The following is a 19,501-nucleotide window of genomic DNA, read 5'->3' as shown; positions in this document are numbered from 1 at the left end:
TTTGTTTGCATATAAATGAAAACTAATGTTTATAATAAAACTTTGCATGAAGCCTCGCTTTCATAACGAGTTACATTGTGGTAAGTGTCCGAGTCTTCATTTGACCATAAATAAAAATTCTTTGAAAAAAGACTGTTTCACATGAACGCTTTTTTTGAACAATACAATTATTCACGGGAAGAGGTGCGAGAGTATAGTTGAAGCCAGAAAACATTTAGTGATTCTGCTTGCCGCAAACGGAGGGAAAGTTGTTCCAAAGTGTCACACCACTATAGATGAAGCTGTGATTCAGAAACTTGGTACGAGGCAATGGACCTGCAAGTTTGTTCACAGTTTCTCAAAGAAATTGTTCAGTTGTGTAACTTCGGTTGATAAATAGCTCGCTTAGAGTACTCAGGTGTAAGGCCAAGCAAAGTCTTAAAGACCATTAAAGCATTTTGCTTTTGTCGGTTGATCAATTAATTTTCTCCTGACCCACGTTTAATAAATAAATCTGCAACGTTAGTGTCCGCACAACTGGACGAGGTTTGCGTTTACGCAGCGCAGTTTTGCAGCATCCTGGAATTTTTCTCGAATTCTCGCCTCATCAAACATCGTTAATCCTCGCTTGGCTGTAAGTACAATTATAGCCAGCGAAATGCAGATTAGTCGTACGTTTAAAATTGTAAAAGCGATCATTTAAAGCTTTTTTTTAGCTATGACTTAACATGGAATATACATATAAACGAGAGAAATGACCTTCCTGTGCCAGCCCATTTCAACCAAGCGAATCATACACTCGAAGATCTGAAGGTTGTGGTTTTGAAGGTAGGCCTAGCCAACCAAGAATACCGGAAGAAGCAAGAGATGCGGTTGATTTTTAAATATGGAACTGTCCTAGTGGCCTTGATCAGGACTTTAGTTTTACGTGAATTGTTTGTTTTTCACTTGCTCGCGCGCTGGCATGCGTTGCCACGTGCGTTGCGCGCAATCTCGCGATTATGAAATCAATTCGGGCATGTGAGCTAATTTAACGAACTTTTTAACGGTGTTGTCTTGTACCTTGGAGAAGGCAGCATTGCCGTAACGTCGGTTGAAACTTTTACAGCGTCGATTTATAATCTTTAAATTCTCATACATATTAACATATAGTTAAATGAGCCAACAAGCATCTATATGCAATTAGGCTCCTTAAGAAATCAGGAGCTGTCCTTGAAAACCTGGTTAAAATTTATTGCGCTCTTATAAGATCTGTCTTAGAGTATGTCTCTCCTGTGTGGGCCGCCCTGTCAGATTATTTAGCTACTGTCATTGAATCTGAGCAGAGAAAGGCTCTACTGATCATGTTGCCGCATCTTTGTTACCAAGAAGCCCTTTGCACGACAGGCCTCGCCAGTCTCTCTACCCGCAGGGATGAAGCATGTACCAACGTTATAGAAATAGCAAGGGATGTAGAGCCACTAACGTTCATTCTTAGTAGTAGAAGTAGCTGTGATGTGATTCACCATGGATCAGGCACTGCCAGAGTTTACAAGCCCATCCCCTAAACAAAAAGGTTTTGGCGACTTCGTTACAATGAGACTGTAATGTGAGAGTCTAATTAATGTTTAAGAGATTAATCTACTTAGGTTTAAGAGTGCTGTTAGGAAAAGTTAGTTATTACAACGACCCACTGCTGTAATTCAGTCGAAAAGGGCAGAGGCAATTTTTAGTTAAATGGTTTGGTTACCCACTGAAAAAGGCTACTTGGGAACCCGGCAGAAGACTATATCTTAGACAAACGTCTTATTAAGATATTCGAGCAGTCCCAGGCTTGATATGGTTGCTTTTATGAGTAATTTGCTTCTTTTCTGGTTTCCTTCGAGCATTCAAGTCTTTTTCTCTTCTGGCTGCGTGTCCATGTAGTTTTCAGGAATGGATTCTAGGGAAAAATCCAAAGTAATTTCCTGTTTCCTCAGTTTCATTGAGCATCTTTTGTCTTTTAGCGATTTTTGTCGAAACTCAACAATTCGACTCGCTTACTCAGGAAGTTACCTTTTACCCTGCTCCATTGATGGTTAGCCATAGTCCAAAGCCCTTGACTTTTTATGACAATACGAAGATTTTGAATGTGCATACTGTTTTTAATTTTACCAACCTTGGTAAACGTTTTATAATTAATTATTTGGCCTTTTTACAGCTTGATGTATCGGGGACGATGCCTAATTTAACAAGGGGGGCATGTGGTGAAGCTAATGTAAGGGTGTGTTTTCGACTTTAATTTTAGAGTTAACAGTTGTGCTGTGGACAGGTTTGCCTACTTCCTTTAACCTTGGCTTGGTTCTCCTCGAAGGTTGAAATCAAGGCAAAGCACTTAAGGATTTTATCATCCTGATTGGTTTTCCTTGATATCTGTTTTCTTAGAACAGTTGCGTTGTTCTTTCCTGTTCGAGTATTTTGGCAAAACCAATTCTTATCTCTAGTTGGGACCATCTGGCCTTGGTTGAATTACAGTCGTATACATGTTCAGTTTACAGCACACTATAAAGTAAGGTGTGATTTGAGTGACACTTGTAGAGTCGGATGTAGCATTGAGTAGAGTTGTCGTCAAGAATAAAAAAAAGTACTACAAAAGATTCCTGGGGCCTCTCCGCAGTGTCAAGCGAGTATCTTACAAAAGGCAAATGAATATAAACATATCTATCTATTTTGCATGATATGAGCTCATAGCCTTAATTCTAGCGAGGAGCTAAGCAGGGCAGAAGATCATATCCGAAGATATTATCCAATAATTACTCCATGTATGTTTGCTGACATTTCTAGGGTGGTGAAAGTGATAAATGAGTCAATAGTATTTTCCTAAGAGCATCCAAAGTTTATAGTTTTCGTGATCTGCGTGCCTTAATCTATATTGCCATTCGTGACAAAAAATTGCTAAATAGATGCTGATTTCCAAATCCGTCTATTAATATAGTTGAAATTATAGGGGCTTATGGTTGCGATGATTTTGGCAAGACTAAAGCTTAAAATAAACAATGTGGTTGTTCAAGAGCCAAGTGGATCTCGTCATATTTACAGTGTTAGCTTTGTCCAACAGCTTGCGATTTTTAATTTTGATGCCTCAGCCACCCGGAGGCGTTTAATTTAAACGGAATTTTAAACATCGTGACCAAGCTTTGTCTTATTCAATATATTGCCGTGAAGCATGACCAGCTGGGCTGATATTACATTATGAGTGGAATGCAACGCGACTACTATCAATAGTCACTGCTACTGGATTAAGGTCCAAACTCCATGATGTGTGATAGCTAATATGTCGTTGTTGAGTTGAAGCTTCTTCGCGAAAACCGCCCAAACAAAAGCAAAGCTTAACAGTTTGTCGTTTCGAGTGTAATTAAGACAGGTAAGTTTAATCAGTATATCATTTGTTGTAAATAGGTAGAACATTCATGTATATTAACATACGCAACATTCATGCAATTCGTTATCCGCTTCTTGATTTCATATAGTCGTAGTTTGTTAAAGGCCAAATGTAGCAGTTTCTCGCTGACAATACTTCCAGTCGATAATGCATTTATAGGTCGCATTCGATCGATTTAGTTATAACTTTTGAGTCTTTTAACGAAATTATTATGTGTGTGCATTCAAATGAACCTGTTGAGCCCAAGTTCATGTTATTTTGGTTTTTACGCCGCACAATGTGGATTTAACTTTTAAGTCCTTGAATGAATCGTTTTTGTGGCCATATGCATTTAAATGGACGCCAGTTCAAAGAAGTACTTTCGTGTGGCGCTGTTTCCTACACTGCTGAAAAGCGGTTCTAAATTTCGAGTCCTCAGATTTCCGATTTAATCAGCGATCAGCCAGGCAAAAACGTTTGACAAAACTTTCATTAAATGCGACTCTCCGTTCAGCATTTTAAACTGCGATTTCGTTTTGGTCAGTATAAAACTTGACACTCTGCGGTAGCCAGTTCATTTTATTTTCCCAGTTACTGTTCATGTTAAAAATATCAATACTTCAAAGGTTACTATTTCTGTTCAATCCCTTTCTCTGACTCTGCATACACCCGACGCATTTGCATGAAGTTAAATTCTCTTATAGTTTGTTACTTGTATGTCGATTTTTCCATTTTCAGTTAACCACGGAAAAACGCAAAAATCTCAGACGCGATATCTGAAAAAACGAATTTGCTTTTAGGTAATATACAACTTTTTCAACTCTAACTAATGGACGCGATCGCTACGTGAACAAAAAATGTTGTCGTTAGTAAACTAATTTACATGTTTACGAACCACTGAGTTAGCGCTTTACGATGTTGAAAATCGAAGATCTTTTGATTTTTTGTCATTCTATTGATGCAAATGATAGCTAAGACTTCACACCTGTTTTTACCAAGGCTCAGGGCCTGCCCGTCACACATTTTGACTGCACTCGTTCTAATACTTGTTTTGTCTATGTTGACAAATGCTATGCCAATTTTTTCAGCAGTGGTTATATTCTTTAGCTAACAACTTGCTGAAGTTTTGTATGAAACTATATACAAACATTTTACGATAATTTCAACCCCGCAGAATGACATAAAAATGACATCACGGCAGTTGAAGAAATCAATAATCTTCTAAATAATTTAAGTGACCTTTATAAATCAAGTTTAAATTAAATGTGAGTCTTGTTTACTCTACTACATACAACCTATCACCGTTGCGGTTGAAAAACTAACAACGAAAGCCTTTGGGCAATATTTCTTACTGTACTGTTGTTAATATGCTGTAAATGGTAGTTCTAAGTATTGCCGAGTTTTCGAAAGAAATCTAATGTGAACATGAATAAAAGCTACTGCGCAGTAATTTCCTGTGGTTCTAATTTTTAAGTCTGTGAATGAATTCCTAAAGTGTGACTATCAGTTCAAATAAAAGCTACTGCGCAGGTTCTGTTTATTATGCTGTACAAGGTGGTTCTAATTTTTGAGTCTGTGGATGAAATCCTTTATTGTGACAATTCAAATGAAAGTTCTTGAGCAGTACTTCCCTGTGGTGCTGTTTGTTGTGCTGTATACAACAACACTTTATTAAACCTTCAGTAACAAGCTGGTTATATACCTACCCGCAAATAGCTAACATTTGATTGTTTCTTTTTTTTTTTACTGAGTACGGGTGATCTTGATTAATGAATTTCATTGTGACCTTTTGAACAAAACATCCTAAAAGAACCACAATACATGACTATTTTAAACAAATTATTGTGCTATGCCTGACTCTATAAACAATCTTAACAGAACGTTAACTTCTTAGATTTATGACTTCATCGGTATTATATTCAGTAGTAAACAATTCAATATTTGTGCTTCAAAGTGACTCCCTCGAAACATGTCAAAGGAACCGCAACATTTAACAATTGTTCACCGAAGTGGAGGTGAATAGTGGTCAAACCAAACTTTGTTGCCATTTATGAATTTTTACCGCCTCGTTTATCGAAATAATTTCCTCTTAAGTAACCGTGGCGAAACGGGAAGCCATCTTGTTTCTCTTCAGCTTCTCGGAGGTGAATAGTACGTGGCTAATCACCTCCGAACTAGCCAATCAACGCGCGTGAAAAGTACTATTCACTTGTGTGGTGGTATATACTAAAGACGAATATTATACACAATTTTTTGGTATATGCTTGATTCTGTAAACAGTTGTTAACATTTGTTTGCCTTTTTAGCTCAAAGATTGATCTTTCTTGCAGCCATTTTACCATTACAACATGGAGAATGGTTTGAGCTCCTCCTCGGTGGCTTTCTATCCCAACAATAACGCGAAAAAGGAACCAGAGAAGTCCCGACACTGGCTCGTCATACTGCTCCTTGTTGGAGCCCCTATAGTCCTGTGTGCCATTTTGATGTTAATCTTCTTTTTTGCGGTGAGAATCCAGCCTCCGAAGCCCTATACGCATGCGTGTCTGGCAACAGCTGAAGCAAACCGGTCAAACCTGACAGCGGTCCTGAAAAAGATCGAACATGTTTATTTCCATAAGCTGCATCCCGAAGCCATTCACGACATGGCACGAGTGACGCCCGAAGACATCCGAAGAACCTTTCGGCCTTTCGATCCCAGCCCGAACGCCACCAAGAACAGAACCGACATTGCTAACGAGCTACTCCAAGAATTAAACGCGTTGAAATTTAATGTATCGTTGTTAAAGCTTAGAGAACGGAAGGCTGTCCACGTAGCTAGAGCTATTTTACGAAATAACTTTGGTTGGGCGCCTTTTGGACAAGACTATTACAACGGTGATTGGTTGTTAGGCCCTGATATGTTTTGTATGCATCCCGTCTGTTCCGTTTTCCGAAGGCTCAACAGTGTGTTCTCGTATTTCAAACCACGTAACATGACAGAGTTAGAGAGATTGAGGGATTTCTTCGAGGAGTACAATCGAACGTTTGATAGGTACATCGAGAATTGGAAACTTGGAGTGCTTACTGGGTATGTTCGACCAAAAGACGGCTGCGAAGCTGGCTTACATCATATCAAATACGTCACGTACAGACATATGGTGTTAAAAAACGAATCTGGTGAGTACTTGCGTACAGTTGTTATAATTTGCCATTAATTGGCAAAGGTGATGATGATACTACCACTACCACTCCTCCTCCTCCTGTTGCTATAACTGCTACTGCTAGAACCACTACCACTATCACCACCACCACCACTACTACTACCACCACCACCACCACTACCACCACCACTACTACTACTACCACCACCACCACCATTACTTCTACTATCACCACCACCACCACCACCACCACTACTACTACTACTACTACTACTACTACTACTACTACTACTACTACTACTACTACTACTACTACTACTACTACTACTACTACTACTACTACTCAGGTCCATCTTGCCATTGTGCTTTTGTATGCCAAGTATTAGATAGTTACTGAGGCCGGCAGTAATATGTGAACATCGGGGCTGGGTATTGAATAGCAAATATGTATCTTAGATGGACTGTCTTGCGCTATCAGTCCTAATTTATAGATTGGCTTTCAACTGAGTGTCAAAAGTAATTGCCCGTTTTACTTTACTCTGCTCTGTGATTGGTTGAGAAAACTCCAGCCAATTTTTCAGCCAATGAGAATTAAAAACTAAAACCATGCTAGCACGCATTTTCCCGCGCTTGGCGCCGGTTACAAGTATTTGCTTCGAATTATGATTGGTTCAATGCATACTTACGTTTGTTGTCATTAGCCAGAGTAATTACTTTGGTTTTTGTCCTTTCAGGAATTTACGAGGAACCGTTTACAAAAGTTCTCTTGCATTCAGGATTCTTTGAACATTTAACAGCATCGGACAACAAAACCTGGGCGGAGATTCAACTTGTCAACGTGACTACCTTCTTCAAAAGATCACTTCTAGAGAATATTGCAAGACCTGTAATCAGGATATTGAAGTACGTCTCTCAAGCTTTGATTTTACTAGGGTTACCATAAGATCACTTCTAGAGAATATTGCAAGACCTGTAATCAGGATATTGAAGTACGTCTCTCAAGCTTTGATTTTACTAGGGTTACCATGAGCGTTTACTTGCCCTTTTCCTCTTTAGAAATCCCTTACTTCGGCGATATTAAAATAGGTAACAAACTTTGTATTCAAAAACTGCCTGTCAATAGCCGCGGTGATCAAATATCAACGAATGTTGTTGCTGTAGCTTGGTCGCCATCTTGCTCGCCTACGAAACAAATCTGACTTGGCTAAGTTGACGACACACCTTAAAATCCTACGATTACGGTTGACTGGTAAAATAATTTAGTGTCCCAAAGGGCTTTAGAACTACAGGCCAAAAAAGCAAGGCTCCAGGGTTGCAAGATAGAAAACTCGGGGCTCAATTTAGCCAGGGTTCCATTCAGTCAGGGCTTCATTCAGCAAGAGTTCCGTTTAGCCAGGGCTCTATTTAGCAAGGGTTCCATTTGGCAAGGGCTCCATTTAGGCAGGGCTCCATTTAGCCAGGGCTCCATTCAGAGTTGGCCCCACGGCAAAAAGTGCAGAGCCCCAAATTCATTCCCACCAATTATAATTACCTCTTAAAATAGTACTTATATTATATTTCCTTACCTCTTAAAGGTACCTTGAAGACGTGCACTTCAAGAACTGTCCAGACGAAACACTTGCCAATGGCCTGGGCAGTCTTCCTCTCGGTGCAGTGATTCATGATCACGATCAACCCGATGCAAGCCTGCCAGCAAAACAGAGACTTCCCACAGGAGAAATACTACGCGGCCCCACGACATACCAGAATCTAATGAGGTATTATACCACCTTGGAAATTACGCCGGATGACTTGAGAAAGAGGGCGGTGAGCAGACGAGATGAGCTTTATAGACAGGTAACACAAATAGTAAGAGTCCTAAAGTGACGATGCACAAAAACTTAAGTTCTGAAATTACGGAATTTGTTGACATATTTTGAAAGAGCATGATGAAAAATGCCTACTTGCCAAAAATCATCATATTATTGCTATTTGGGGGTTAGATATCTGTTATCCTCCGATGGCCCCATACAAATACTTGTAATTTTTGTCTCAGTTCCGAACGTTTAGAACTGTGACAAAGGAGTTGTGTGGAGTCATCGTAACACAGGAGTCCCGATATCTTATACTCCCAAATTGCACTAAGATGCTGATTATTGGTGAGTAGGCATTTTCACCACACTCCCGTTTATAAGTCAGGGTAGTTTTCAAGGTCTTCAAGTGTGGTACACCTTAGAAAGCGAACAACGCTTAACTAGAGAAGTATCCCAGCCTCGATAGCTATTGATGTTTCTGAACCGTAACAAAACAAGGTCTACTCAATGGCTTTCATTTGGTCACACTTATTATAAGAGTTTCATCCACAGACTCAAAAGTACCACAGGAAAGTATTGCTCAGTAGCTTTCGTTTGAATGATCACACTTAGGCTAGGATTTCATCCACAGACTTAAAAGTTAGAACCACGTTGTACAGCACCACAGGAAAGTTGTACAGCACCACAGGAAAGTACTATACTGCTCAGTAGCTTTCATTTGAATGGTCACACTTTAGGATTTCGTTTATGGACTCGAAAGGTAGAACCACCTTGTACAGCACCACAGGAAAGTAATGTTCAAAAGCTTTCATTTGAATTGTTACACTAGATTTCCTAGTTTCCAATTGAAACTGGATCAAACTGGGTAAAAGTTCGAACACACCTTGCTAAGTATACATCTTTCAAAACAGAAACGTTTTACATTGTAGGGTCCTCAAAAATATCGATAAAAGAAATTTCTATTTTTAAACCACCTTGCCGTGTTGAAGATTCTGTTACCCTTTTGAGGTTGGGCCTCTCAACTTCATATCCGTTTTAAGTACAGATAAGTAAGTTTTAGACCCGATAAAACACGTGCTGCAAGTTTTTTGAACGGCTTCAAAAACATTCCTGGAAAAGCGTGTGTCAATAGAGTTCATAACGATTATGCTTTTGTTTTTTTTTTTTCATTTTTATTAGCATAATGTAACGCTACTAATACAATACTAAACACTGCTAACACTGATTTACAGTAATAGCGATAATTACAGTACTGACTGTACTTAAGCATACTATACTATACTATGGTACTAACAAAAACACTATTTACAATAATAACACTGTATCTTCACTACCAACTTTTTTTTATACAATATTATAACTGACATTATTTACATTACAATACAAAAGCCACTTACATTGCACTGCTAAAAGGGTATGTAGATAACAACCCGTCCACACACTCCTCTAGCTTTTGTTTTTATTGTTAATTATTTACAATATTGCAGTATGAACAGGTAAGCAAAAAGAAACGATCGAAAGAAAAACGACAAAAATAGCACAACAACAAAAAAAGTAGTGGGAAGTGATTCAAGAGGTCCCTCAAATAACCACGTCTTCGATGAATTGGTTGCGAATTAGTGGTTCCCATTTAATCTTAAAGTGTTTCAGATAACCTTTTTCCTTGGCAATATCATATTCGATGTGAGCTTTTTCGTGTAATTCTGTTTCAAAGATAGGGAAGAAAAGGGATGCCTCGTGTAAACTGCAACGATATATGTAAATTTGGCAACTAGAAGGGCAAAATTGAGCAACGTACAGAACTTTGAATTGTCTATCACACCGTATAGAACATTAGCGGGAGTAAGGTTGAATTCAATCTGGGTGTTTCGAAGCCACCATACCCGAAAATCATTCCAAAAAGCGACTGTAATTGGACAGTGAAAGAGCAGATGTAGAAGTGTCTCAGGATTTTCTTTACAAAAAAAAAAAAAATTTATCGTCTTGTACAATACTTGCTTTTGTGAACGTTGGAAATTAGCATACAAGAAAAACACCGCATACTAATGAGGAATGTTTTATCAGCTGATAAAACACCGCATACTAATAAGTAGGGGGTTTATCGATTTAAAGTCACTGCACGTGATGTATTATCGACCATTTGATAGGTTTATGGGCTTATGAATTATTAATGAGTTTTTGAAGTTTAGTTCTAGTCTCTTTTGTGTAAGAGTGTTTGCTGTGAGTTGACTTCACTTGGTTTGATTCAAGTCGAATGTGAGCAAACTATGTCAAAGTAATACATTATTGAGAATGATGTATTAATCAGTAAAATGACACAGCCATACTCGGAAAAAAGTCCGAGTGCTCCTATCAGGAGTCGAACCTAAGACCATCCCGATTACTAGTTCGGATGCTCTACCACTGAGCTAAAGGAGACTCGTGAGAGTTAATAAGGCCATTACACCTGACTAGGTTCATGAGACAAACATCCTGCATAATACGCCTGCTAGGATTGGAAGGTCAATGTGTTGCATATGAACTTGTAATCGGAAGGTCTTAGGTTCGACTCGTGATAGGAACACTCGGATTTTTTTTTCCGAGTATCCCTGTGTCATTTGCTGATTAATTCATCATTCTCATTTATTCACCAGGCTTGACATATTCCATCACATTATTTTCATAATACATGATTATATATTTTCCTATCTTTTTTTAAGGCAGTGGAAATTGCAAAGCAGTATACTGGTCAGATACTCGATACTGACGCCGTCGATCAATTCAAAGACGCTCTACGACATCCCAACATGTCTTTCAACATCAAACCGTTTCCTGTCAACGAGAGCGATAATAATGCCTTTATTAAATGCATGGACGACAAAAGCGCGCAGGCGCATTGCCCCGAGCGATGGAAAGCTATGCAGGTCTGGATTGCGAACACCGTGAAAGTAAGTAGACTAGAAGTGCGCATGCGTGACTTGCATAACATTGCGTAATCCTTTATCATCTGCGGTATAGTGTGTTTTCATTCACGTGACTACCGGCCATATTGGTTTACTGAAACAAAAGAAAGTATTTGCATAAAAATAGAGTTCAATTCTCAGAGGTTTAGTTTGGGACACCAACATGGCCGCCGTGACGTCATGTGAAAACACTCAATAGGAAGATCATTGCTTACATTACTTTTAAATGCAAGGGACCACACTACGCACAAATAAAGTGTTCTGAATACGCTTCGTTGCCAGTCCCTTTTTTTTAGTAGAAATGCACGTGCCAGACATCACTTTACGTGTAAATAAACCAAACTGATTGCAGGGCTGATACTACGGCAAAGGGCTTATTTACTTGGGCCAATATTTCAACTAGTACCACTGGTTTTCTTTAGGGCCAGAGTTACAATGATATGCACTCTAGTATTCTCTGAAAATTTAGGCGTGGTATGTTTACCTGTTTAATTTTGAGATATGAAATTTAAAAGTATCAAATTTTTATCAAGTTTTTAATAGAATGTATAGCTTGTCAGGAAAAGGGCAGGGAAAACAGAATTAAAACTGAGAAAATAAGGTTAACAGGTGTGAAGGTAGGGAACAACTCTTTCTGGCTCTCCTCGTTACGGCGACCTTTAAACTATGTATGGAAGGAGATTTTCGTGCAATAGTGTAACTTTCGTTATATTGGAATTTATAATATCTCTCAGTTAGTACACGCGGTGTGATTGGTCAAATTTGCGGGCCGTATTTCACTGTACGGCACGCTAAATTTGAAAGTTGTTCCTTTCCCGCGCGCCAAATTAACCTCAGAGATATAATAAATATCTTACTAACCTCGTTTTCTCGGTCCGTGCTGTAAGTTACGGATCTTCGTTTTTCCCGTTGATTTTATGGCCCGCGCACTTCACGCTTGGGCCATAAATCAACGAGAAAAAACTCGGTCCGTAACTTACACTATACGGACCTCGAACTAGGTTAGTAAGAGGTATTTATATTGGAATATGTGTGGTGCTATATTGTCCTTATATTACAACTGATTCATTACAGACCATGAGCGACAGTATCAGACCAATTCTGGATCCTCTCTTTCACAACAGTGGTCCCAAGAGGACCATCCCAACCTGTCCAGTAGACTGCAAACCCTGGTACCAGCCATATGTGAGCTATCACAGCTACGAAACAGGCTCTAAGGACTGCAAGGTTAAAGCTATCCAAAGGTTGCCTTTTTTCATGGAGAAATTTGGGCCAAAATGGACTGAATTTACTACCACCGCGCATGAACAGTTGCCAGGACACCATCTGGAGGTAAGTGTTTGTAAAAATGTTGCTTAATCATATATAGGAAATTTAATAAAGTAAAAGGCCAAGAATGAGAGAATAACTTCTCAAACTCATTAATAATTCATCAAGCCAAAACAAAGGAAATCACTACCGTGGAGGAGGTTTGAAAATGTGATCTTAATTATCATAAAATTTTGTGAACTCTTCGTTCGAATTTCTCCAAGAATTATCAATAGTTTGAGAAGCTATATCAAACAATCGAAAGAGTGTTTCCTTCTATTTCCAAACACCTCGAAGTTGGTTAAAAAAACTCGGCTGCGCCTCGTTTTTCCAACCTGCTTCTCGGTGTTTGGAAATCGGAGGAAACACTCTTCCTCGTGTTTGATCTATTACTTGACCCCTGATCAACTCCTAAGGCTTTACTTTTTCCATCTTGAGAAACGTGACTACTAATCGTGAATTCTTGAACCTTAACCCTTATATCAAAGAACAAATTCTCCTACCTTGTCTTCATACTTTTCTTATAAATGTATCGGGGAGAGATTTAACTTACTAAAATATCAAGAAAACTCACCTTGGGTGGTCATATCCTTAATTCTCATGATCTCAGGAGTTGAACAAGCATTGATATTTACAAGGAGAAATTTGATGCTGATCACCATTAGGGAATAACGGGTTTAAAGAGCTCACGGTGAATGTAACCGAAAGTAAGAGGCCCAAGAAACTAAAAAAAAAAAAACAAAGCAAAAACAGACAAAACAACAACAAAACAGGAAATGCGCTACCGTAGTGGGTAGTTAGACAAAGGCAAAGCAATAACACCATAGCATGAAATCTCAGATTTGGCAACTCTGCTCGAGCAGTCAATCCCCTGTTTCCCATTTACCCTGATGCCATGATTTCTCTCGTCACAGGTTCAGAGTTTTAACGAGTTTTTCCAAGATGATTGCAACGATGCAATTCATTGGCTGAGCAAGGCCAACTATTTCGGGGCCATGACAGAAGGGTGGGCTGCTTATACTGAGGGCGAGCTGCTTCCTCAGAGGACCCAAATCTACACAAACAGACTGGACAAGGAGGTATTGCTGCAGAAGTACGGCATGATATACTATCAGGTAGGTATCTCTCTCCACCTGCCAATAACAACAAGCTCAAGTGCAAATAACCCCATTTTTTTCTTTTGTTAAATGAAAACTCCTGATTGTCCCGCGCCGGGTTCTTCGAAAGCTGATAAACGCTAATCCACGATTAGAAGTTAATCGAGGTTTTCATCTCGCTCTTTGAAAATGGTTTTAAAGGCTAATTTCAAGCTCAAGGTAAAGAAAACTCTAAATGAAAACTGAGGGCCAAAAATCTTCAGGAAGAATCTTAATTGATTAGCAATAAACTCAAGTCAAAGTTCGCGTTAATCCAGGATTAGCTTAATCGGGCTTTGAACGACTGAGTCCTAATTGATTGTGCACAAAATTTTGTTCGTAGCATTTTTCTTAGAATTTTTATGGCTCGTGAAAGTTTCCGAAAATTTTGTGGTTCTTTGGCTCATCTAGGAAGGAAGGAGAATCGTCGTTAAAGGCCTAGGTTAGCCCCGCGTGAAGTTTCTCGATACTAAATTGTATTTTAGCCGATACTGAGTGTTCAGAATATCGATATTTTTGACGCAGGTACCATTAATGGTATCGGGTAAGGCGACCAGCCTTATTTCGAGTCGAAGTCCATGCAAACCAACCTAAATTGGTAATAATTTTGTCGCGTAGATCCAAACGTAAACATCATAAAAGTAACTGTTATTATAATTATTTATATTTCATTAAGAAAATGGGAAATTAATCTTTGAAACTCCTTAAAGTTTGGGAATTGAGGCTGCCTTTGTTGTTGAATACATTATTAGTACTCTACTCTTTGATATTCCTTAATATCAAAAAATGATCGTCTTCAGAAAGTTCTTAACGCAGCTGCTCGATTAATTTTTGGTATACCTAAATTTGATCACATCTTGTCTGCCTTATTCCACCTACATTGGCTTCCAGTTGTTTATCGTGTTCAGTTTAAACTCCTGCTTTTAGTCTATAAAGCTGTTAACGATCGAGCTCCACAATACATTAAAGAACTGCTGTTACCCCCATTCCATCTGAGCCTATCGCCTACGCTATCGTGACCAGGGACTTCTTTTTGTGCTGAAAACTAATCACGAGATCTTTGGTGATCGGGCCTTTGCCCATTCTGGGCCATTACTTTGGAACAAACCCCCTTTCGATATACGATCCAGTCCGAATGTTTCTATTTTTATATCGGAGTAAAAGACATACCTTTTTAAGTTAGCATATACTTTGTTACGATAATTTTCACATGAATCCGCTTTGTTATATTGATTCTAATTATGTACTGTAAAGCGCTTTAGTATATTTTATAATTTGGCTATTTAAATTAAGTTATTTTATTATAGTAATGAGTGATTAGGACGACAGAAAAAAGCAAGATTTTTGTTGCTGGTCATGTATTAAATTTGTAGTTGTTTATTCGCAATTTGGAGAAAGCTTTCCCTTCCCTTTACCCGCGAAAAGAGACCTAAGACGAAACTATTCCCTGAAGGCCGATTTAAGCTAATCCAGGTTTACTGTGCCAACTGAGCCCCCACCAGCAAACTGACCGCCATTGAACACTGTGGAAAACATGGCGTGGATGAACTGTGAAACGTTTGACTTCGCAACAAATACAATGTTTCCTTGTTTATCCCATCCTTATCGTGTGTGTGTCTCTCTTGAGTCTCACCATCAATACTCCATCAATGCTTGTTTTACTACAAGGTGCATTTGGATGCCACAACCACTCACCCACCAACAAATCAAATCAAATCAAACCAAACTTTAATAATCACTCCTCGCAAGGCTTTACAGAAACTATTTACAATATGAATCACTAAATACTAATATCAGTACAAAACCAATAAAATATACTAATATCTACATATCTACTAATTGATCGCTAATCATCTGACAAATTGTCTCTTTCATTCAGCATGTTGGTTTTCAGAGAACATTTTAAGGCCTTGACTGAGGTGGAGGATTGTAAACCTTCGACTTAAGTGTTCCATAGAGAAACTGCGCTATAGGCAAATGTGCGTTGACTGCTACAAGTTTATATAAAGGGATATCAACATACTATCAACATACGCACGAACCCTTCAATTGCACCTGTGTGTTCAATACTAAGGATTTCCTCTTTTTATTCCTCACTTTTAACAGCTTTTGTACGCTATCCGCACCATTGTGGACATTGATCTCAATTACAGAGGTCTAAAACGCGAACAGGCTCGAAGAATGTACACGCAATACCTCTGGGAAGACAACACAGACTTCGCCAAAAAAGACATAGTGAGATTTTTCAGCCTTCCTGGATTTGCAACAAGCTACATGATTGGTGAAATGGAGATTACCCGCCTCAGGGATTTGGCCAAGAGAGAGCTGGGTCAAGATTTCTTGCTGAAGGATTTCCATTTCGAGATCATGCGCCAAGGGGAGTATCCGCTGCCCTATCTGGAAGAACACATTCGAGCTTATATCGCTTGTAAGAAGGACCCAAGCAGATCAGACTGTAAAGAATTTCTATAATCAAACGATTAATTCAATTTCGTTCTTTGTAATAGATGTAGTACGATATATTTTCATGAACGCAACGGCTAAGCGCGGCTGAAGAGACAGGCTTTGTCGAAGCGTCAAGACGACCCGTCTCAGACGTCGCTAAACAATGAACAGTAGATTCAAAAGTCTCGTTAATAGACCCTTCTCCAAAATGGCGGCCGAAAATTCAGATAAGTTAAAATTTAAAACGTATACCAGCAGTAGAAAGAGCACTTTTACTTTAGTAACCTTGCAAAGTTTCAGCATATCAGATTTAATATCAGCTGAGAAAATGTAAGTTGAAAAATGAAAAATTTACAGTCGTTTGTATGACTGGGGGTATGACGTATACCCCCAGTCATACAAATGTCTGTAAATTTGTCAAATTTCATCTTACATTTCCTAAGCTGATATAACACCTAATATGCTGAAACTTTCCAGTGCTGGAATCAGTTTTTCATTCAGTTCAATTTCAACTCAAATGTTGCCACCATTTGGGGAAGGGTCTATTAAGCGTTTACCACTGACGGATTCTTTGAGAGGGTCCAGGGGATTGCTCCCTCGGAGAGCCAGCGGCAGATACAGTAGAACCCCGCAAGTAAGACTCTCTATTTTTCCAAGTTAGCCTCAACAGGTTCTCGTACAAATGGTGCTTAACAGAAACGTAGCCTATATAGGTTCTTAAGCAGGTTCTTATTTTCTTGTTAACAAAATAGTACACAGGCAGTGGCTGAAAGAATCTAGTGGTACTGTCTAATGTGTATATGGCGGTTGTCTATTGAATGTCGAAAGAAATTTCGCGTTTGGTTTGGTTTTGCATTACTACGCTCTGTGAGTGGTTAACAAAACTCGCGCCACTTTCTCAACCAATGGGAATCCAAACCAAAACCAATCGTGTTTTCCCGCGCTTGGAGCCAGTTACATGTATTTGCTTCGAATTCTGATCGGTTCGTTGTATTGTTTACATCTGTTGCGATTGGCCAGAGTAATTACTTTGGTTTTGGTTTTAAATTTGTCTTCTTCATTTCCATCAAAACAAAGAGATGTTTTAAGAAATGTTGGCCTTTTCCTATCCCTGAGAGGTAATTTTATTTTACTTTTAAATTCTAAGTCTTAAAAATAAATTTTATAGAATAAGAACCTGATTTAGATTTCAGGCTTCTTATTTAAAGGGTGTCTAAATTAGAAATTTTAGCTTTATACAGGTTCTTAAAATTCAGGTTCTTACTTGCGGGGTTTTACTGTAGTTAGGTCAAGAGGAAGTTGAGATCTAGTGAAGTTAAGGTAAGTTTTGAACTTGTAAACTTACCCGTTTTGACCTTCTTCTGCCCCAGCTATCTGCCTCTGGGTCTTTGGCCGAAGATGAGAGAATTGCAGCCCTCAATATCAACAAGAAGTTAACATGCATACTCTCTTAAGCATGCTCCATATAAAGCCAGGGTACAATAAAGGATTGGTGAATGCATGTAAAAATGTGTAACAATCATTTTGATTTTCTACGATATATTGTTTTGTATAAATTGCATAAAACTTTTATATTTCTTACATAGATTTAATAAATCATGATTTGGTGGTAATATACTGTTCCTGTAAATTGCCCACATTCTATGTATGAGTATTAAAGACTTCTGTTCTAAATACAGTTTGCATTTGTTAACTATATCTTTAGTCCTTTTACAAGGCCACTATCAAGATGCGTATTCTCCTCACTGTCATTCATGCATTCCCTTTGTTACTAGTAAAGAGAAAATAGCCGTCATTTTTGAACCTATAGAGTGTTTTCACATGACGTCACGGCGGCCATGTTGGTGTCCCAAAACAAAGAAATGGCGGCCATGTTAGTGTCCCAAACTAAACCTCTGGGAATTGAACTCTATTTTTATGCAAATACTTTCTTTTGTTTCAGTAAACCAATATGGCCGGTAGTCACGTGAATGAGAACACACTCTATATGCATCTTATGTACTGTTATATACGGTACGTCATGTACACCAGTTAACCATTAACCCTTTATGTTTACGTTCAAATTTAAACTTTTAAGCCGTTTGTTTATCTCATTGTAGCTCTGGCCCTGAAGAAGACTAGTTGTACTAGTTGAAATATTGGCCCAAATAAATAAGCTCTTTGCCGTAGTGTCAGCCCTGCAATCAGTTTGGTAAATTTAAATGCCTCTCCGCTTTTAACTTTGGTCTCAAAACTAAGGGGCGATGTAGACTCACATTTATCAAAATGTGCAGCCTTATGCCAGTCTCGGCGCAGAATCAAATTTGTTAAATAGAAAACTTATTTACCCATCATTACACCGGTGGTCTAAAAATTTATTTACAAGCATCCAGTTATCTTTGAGTAAACCTGACAGTAAATTACTCAAGACTTTACAACTTAATACCAAGGCGTATAACTTGTTTTTAAATATCTTAAGTAGCTTTAGCGCTTTGTGGTTTTATCTTGGGAGGTCAAGGCTTGGCTTTCCTTGCTATTTTTACATCTGATCTATTCTGGCAAACCCTTATTCGCATAGTACTGAGTTATACTTCAATTACCTTAACAATGGCGTCAAGATGACATCGCAACGTCAGTTTTATAGTTAGTTTTAACCAGTCTTTACGTTAAATTCTTATTTGGTCTCACTATTTATTAATTAATTTAATTTTCGCTTCAACTGGGGCGATTTTCAGAAAGTCGAAAATTCCAAGATGGCGTATCCTTGGATTGACGTCACAAACACGCGACCTCCTTGATGATAAAACAAAAACCCAAGGGGTGGGGCTCCAATCACCCCTCCCCTCTCCCTTTATACCACGATGGGTATCGGGGTGAGGGTGTGGATTTGCCTGTAAGCCACACAAGATAATGTCAAAAATCGATATACAATCGATCCAGACCAGTTAATAGACCTCTTTAAGAGGGTCAAACATCGAGTTAAACGATGTGATTGTAGTTGAGCTTTTGTATATTTGTACCGGGGTGTAAAGCGAATCCTTAAGTGAGACCATCCAAATCAGGAGCTTATCACTGTCCAAATTGAACGCTATTGAGCTGAGAACTCAGTTTCACGTGCCACCTGCATATTCTAAAATCAAAAGCAAGAAGGTTTCACCGACGCAGTAGCCATTTCACAGTAGTATGAACATCCTCGGAACGCGACGGGGCGAAAAATAACCGTAAATTTGGCAAAACCACAGCGACAAGACGTTGAAAGACGCCGGATCTTTTACTGACCTGGATCAGTAAACTACTTGGGATGACAAAGTATAGAGGGTAAGACAACCTCGTTCCCGGAACGAGGTTGGACTGCAGTAAAAAAAGACAAAAACAGTTAAACAGACGACAGCAATTTATT

At 38.8% G+C, this 19,501-nt stretch overlaps 1 protein-coding gene across 2 annotated transcripts; it reads left to right on the top strand.

The window, feature by feature from the left end:
• The first annotated feature begins 3,174 nt into the window (after positions 1–3,174).
• LOC146475759 (uncharacterized) lies at positions 3,175–17,801 on the top strand. 2 transcript variants are annotated; one of them, XM_085115476.1, is made up of 8 exons: positions 3,175–3,361; positions 5,689–6,514; positions 7,233–7,401; positions 8,073–8,334; positions 10,991–11,218; positions 12,308–12,565; positions 13,456–13,656; positions 15,784–17,801. In XM_085115476.1, the coding sequence occupies exons 2-8, from the start codon at positions 5,707–5,709 to the stop codon at positions 16,147–16,149; spliced, it is 2,292 nt and encodes a 763-aa protein (XP_084971602.1). In that variant the 5' UTR covers positions 3,175–3,361; positions 5,689–5,706; the 3' UTR covers positions 16,150–17,801. The 2 variants fall into 2 exon arrangements, with proteins under 2 accessions (XP_084971602.1, XP_084971603.1); XM_085115477.1 differs by having other exon boundaries at positions 5,665–6,514.
• The last annotated feature ends 1,700 nt before the right edge of the window (positions 17,802–19,501 follow it).

The sequence above is a fragment of the Pavona decussata genome, unplaced genomic scaffold (genome assembly GCF_977016875.1).
Source record: "Pavona decussata unplaced genomic scaffold, jaPavDecu1.1 SCAFFOLD_83, whole genome shotgun sequence".
NCBI lineage: Eukaryota > Metazoa > Cnidaria > Anthozoa > Scleractinia > Agariciidae > Pavona > Pavona decussata.
The sequence above is the reverse complement of the archived record's forward strand: the minus strand, read 5'-3'. Positions and strand labels throughout refer to the sequence as shown.